The sequence below is a fragment of the Mesoplodon mirus genome, assembly GCF_964341445.2.
Source record: "Mesoplodon mirus genome assembly, chromosome: 3".
NCBI classification, from domain to species: Eukaryota; Metazoa; Chordata; class Mammalia; order Artiodactyla; family Ziphiidae; genus Mesoplodon; species Mesoplodon mirus.
Genome location: NC_138978.1, coordinates 102551975 through 102556929, shown reverse-complemented (window position 1 = coordinate 102556929; position 4955 = coordinate 102551975). Strand labels below are relative to the sequence as shown.

At 36.8% G+C, this 4955-nt stretch overlaps 1 protein-coding gene across 2 annotated transcripts in view; it reads right to left on the bottom strand.

The window, feature by feature from the left end:
• Positions 1–820: 820 nt before the first annotated feature.
• Positions 821–4955, bottom strand: part of GPSM2 (G protein signaling modulator 2) — a 62512-nt gene continuing 58377 nt past the window's right edge. For both annotated transcript variants that reach the window (XM_082612679.1, XM_082612680.1), the window contains one exon: positions 821–1630. In XM_082612679.1, the coding sequence (XP_082468805.1) occupies positions 1403–1630 (228 nt within the window). In that variant the 3' untranslated portion in view covers positions 821–1402. The remainder of the gene's footprint in view (positions 1631–4955) is intronic.

The window sequence follows — 4955 nt, the reverse complement described above, 5'->3', positions numbered from 1 at the left end:
TTATTGTGGTTTGGTATGCTGTCTTTGCTCAGTAAATATGCTTGTAAGAAAAAGCCCAGTGGAATTTAAGTGCAGGTTTTAAAAGGATGCTAATCCAGGACATTATACCCTATATATAATACAGAAAACATAATATAATCCAGGTGTTAGTACTTTTGACAAAATTTGTGTCTGATCTCAGAACCAGGAGTAATCTTTTTTTTTTTCCTCTGAGCCCTTAATGTGAGTCCAGATTGTGTAATTATTCTTTCTTCTCATTTTTTAAAACATTCGCTATTTGTAGAAGTGCTTTTCACTGCCCATAAAAATCGCCTGGAGGATTTTTAGAAAGAACAAAGGCCCAGATCCCTAGATCCCACCCCAGCTGTGTAGAATCAGAAGCAACCAGAGGTGAATGAGTTGCCAACTTGTTCCAGGCGTGGGCATTTGTATTATGCAATTCAGCCTCAGTCCAGGCCCAGCTCTGTTGACTTGTTGACTTACTTTTGCTAAACTTAACTTATATCATGTTGCATTATGTCCCCTTGTAAAACCACCTTCAGTTTTTGGGAAGAGGCTTAATGACAACTGAGGGCTTAACCTACGTCTTTCGTACTTAATTTTTGTGACCTAGGTTCTTGACAGAGTCACATGAGGGTTTTGGATTTTCTGACATTAGGTCCTAAAGAAGTTTTACAACAATATTTTGCAACAGAACATACAATTTTAAACCATTTTATATACATACACACACACACACACACAATGTACATATATACATATCTGTACTTATATATGTATATATATAAAAGTTATTTAAAAAATTACACAGAGGCCAAAACACGCTAAAGAAGTTTATTTTTAAGAGTTTCTTTTATAATGGTTTTGGCCTAAAATTATATTGAAAATAGAGATTTTCTTAGTGGAAAAAAAATCTAGATTTTTTAATAGACTGTATAATTTTTTACACATTGGTCAACTATATTATTTTTATGAAATAGCATAATTTCGCCCTACATTGGTATAAAAAAGAGCCATTGTCAATTAAGAGTGAAAAAAAAAAACGACCTCAGCAAGAGGATTAAATCCTAGGCTAGATTCATTTAACTTCCTACTTTACAAATACTATGTAAAGGAAACTGACAAGTTGCTGAAGAACATAATCCCAAGCAGTAATCACAAAAGTTGATGAAGCACCTTTTAAGACACCTCTACCCTGAAACGAGTGTCCAGAGGAATGTTAATTAATACTGTGCTATCAAAGGTTAAATATTTACATCATGCTAAAAACATTTTAAGCTGCAGTACAGTGCTATAATTTCTCCTTTGAAGGAAAAAAGTAATAGATTGAATTTTCCTGCAGTGTTCTGAAAGGAAATAAGGTCGCTTTAAAAAAGATATTCATTGTATACTAGTGGTTTGCTTATTTTTTTCCAGAATTTTCAAGTTCCAACAGAGCATTACTCTGCAAAAGGTCCTTCGGTCCAAATTCAGTGTCTCTGTTTTGATCTCTTTGTAAAAGAACTCTCTGTTCATCCATTCTTTTTGCTTGAGACCGTAAAATAAGGCTAAAAAAGTCCTCATCTGGTACTGTTGGTCCCTTTGTGGCAGCAGGTGGTGGAGCACATCTTTGATCATCTAATCTGGATCCCTAAAAATTTACAAGAAAGAAATTAAAATACAAATACTGCAGGGAAGGAGAGCACCAAGGTATGTTATGTCTGTCTTTCACAACAAAATGTAGCTTTAAACATTTACTGCCTCTTAGAAATTTACTCAATCTTTAGACCTGAAACCTAGTAAGATCTTTTATTTGAAATGACTTATATAATCAGAGCATAACAAGTATTGTGTATAACAAGTATTATGAAGCCATAGCTTCATGGCTTTGGTAAGATTAGTTAAGATGCAAGGTCACCTATGTCCAAGATTATAATCTTACCGTAATAGGCATCGCCAAATACAATGTACCAAATCCTTAGGAATATCATGTGAGGTACAAAAACCCTACATCACTACCTTATAAATACTGTCTTCGGCCAAGGGTCAGCAAACTATAACCCACTGCCCACTGTTTTTGTAAACAGTACTTTCATTTCAATACCACGCTTGTTTGTTTATGAACTATGCATGGCTGTTTGCCTGCTACAAGGGCAGAGTTGAGCAGTTGCAACAAAGGCCATAGGGCCCCGAAAAGCCTAAAATATTTTCTCTGTCCCTTTACAGAAAAAGTTTGCCTACCCTCATCTTAGGTAATAAAATCTGTTAAGGAAATAAATAACCCAGAGTGAATTTTTCCTTCAAGTTCTGACTTAACGATTCTTATTTTAGAAGTACGTTAGAAATGTTTTTGATCAAATGAAAGCACTTAAAAGTCTACAGGACAGTGTCTGGTATTGTAACTCAAGAATATGAGTAGGAATGTGATGGCTGACATCGGAGTGCCCCGTTTTGCTAGGCACTGTGCACTAACATGCCCGAATGTTTAACCCCACCGCCCAGTAAGGGGCCGTTGCTTCCCGGATTCCTAGTCAGTGCCATCCCACCCTCCACACACACCTGGTTCACTCTTCATCATCTCTCCCGTCACGATTCGTGGTCATTTCACTGTCTTCTAAGTTTCCCCAACACTCAGGAGCTTCAGTTCCTAGACCTCCCCTCCTCTGGTGTTTCATCCTTGCCCTCTCTGCCTTATCCATTAGCTCCCATGGTCAGAGGCCAGACACAGTCATTCTCAATAACTGCACCGTCTTTGAAATCATGATTTTAAAATATCTCAGGTTGACCACGGACTCCTATTTTTCCAGATCAAGCTCCCCAGTACTACCCCTAGTAAATCATTTTTTAAAAAACTGAGGTAAAATAAATGTAAAATTTACCACTTTAACCATTTTTAAGTGTACAGTTCAGTATCAGGTACATTCATATTGTTGTGCAATAATCACCACCATCTCCAGAACTTTTTTCATCTTGCAAGACAAACTCTAAACCTATTAAACAACAACTCCCCATTCTCCCCTCTCTCCAGCCTCTGCAACCACCATTCTACCTTGTCACTGTTAATTGGACCACTCTAGCTCACATGAGAGGCATCAGAGTATTTGTCCTCTTGTGACTGCATATTTCTCAGCATCCATGTTGCAGCATGTTTTTAAGGCTGAAAATATTCTACTGTGTATGTACACCACATTTTGTTTATGCATTCATCTGCTGATGGACACTTGGGTTGCTTCCACCTTTTGGCTGTTGTGAATAATGCTGCTATGAATATGGGTGTACAAATATCTGTTCATGTCCCTGCTTTCAATCATACCCAGAAGTGGGACTGCATATGATAATTCTGTTTTTAACTTTTTGATGAACTGCCATACCGTTTTCCATAGCAGCTGCACCATTTTGTATTTCCACCTGCAGTGCACAAGGGTTCCAATCTCTCCATATCCACACCAGCATTTGCTATTTTCTGCATTTTTTGGTTTGTTTTGATAGCCATCTTAATGGGCGTGAGGTGGTAGCTCACTGTGGGTTTTTTTTTTTTTTTTTAATTCGGTTGCTCCAGGTCTTAGTTGTGGCATGTGAACTCTTAGTTGCGTCATGCATGGGGGATCTAGTTCCCTGACCAGGGATCGAACCGGGCCCCCTGCATTGGGAGCATGGAGTCTTATCCACTGCACCACCAGGGAAGTCCCTCATTGTGGTTTTGATCTACATTTATCTAATGATTTGTGATGTCAAGCATCATTTCCTATAATTACTGGCCATTTGTATATCTTCTTTGGAGAAATATTTGGGTTCTTTGCCCACTTTTGAATCAGGTTTTTTGTTGTTGAGCTTTTGGAGTTCTCTATATTCTAGATTAATCTTTGTTACATGATTTGCACATATTTTCTGTGGGTTGCCTTTTTGCTTTGTTGATGGTGTCCTTTGATCCATAAAAGTTTTATTAAGTTTTCATGAAGTCCAATTTGTCTTTTTTTTCTTTTGTTGCCTGTGCCTTTGGTGTCGTAACCCAGAAACCATAGCCAAATCCAAAGTCATGGAGCTTTCCCCTTACGTTTTCTTCTAAGAGCTTTATAGTTTTTTAGCGCTTATATTTAGGTCTTTGATCCACTTTGAGTTAATTTTTGTATATGGTATTAGGTAAAGGTCCAACTTAATTCTTTTGTGGATATCCTGTTTTCCCAACATCAACTGTTGATAAGACTTCCTTCCACATTGAATGGTCTTGTCACCCTTGTTGAAAATTGTTTGACAGTATATGAGAGTGTTTATTTCTGGGCTGTGTATTCAATTCCATTGGGTCTCATTATTGCTGGTATCACACTGTTTTGATTACTGTAGCTTTGTGATAAATTTTGAAATCAGGAAGTGTGAGTCCTCCAACTTTGTTCTTCTTGTTCAAGATTGTTGTGGCTATTTGGGTTTCCTTGAGATTCCATATGAATTTTAGGATGGATTTTTAAATTTTTGTAAAAAAGCATCACTGACATTTTTGATAGGGATTGCATTAAATATGTAGATCACACTCTGGGTGGTGTTGACTTTAAAAAAATTTTTCACTTTATTAAATAATTGTCAGACCAGTATACTGATCTGACCATTCCTTCACTATCCTACAAATGAGGAGCAATGGGATTATGTCAGGTGTCAAAACAGTACTGACTTTTTAACAATCTTAAGTCTTCCAGTGGGAGGGACTTATGTCATATTTAATTTCTTTCAGAAATATTTTGTGTTCTCACTGTACAAGTCTTTCACCTTCTTGGTTAATTCCTAAGTATTTTATTCTCTTTGATGCTATTGTAAGTGGAATTGTTTTCTTAATTTCCTTTTTGGACTGTTCATTATTAGTGTATAGAAACGCAACTGATTTTGGATGTTGATCTTGTAACTTTCCTTCTTAGTTCTAATAGTTTTTTCGTGAAATCTATAGGATTTTCTACATATAAGACCCTGTCATCTCCAAACAGATCATT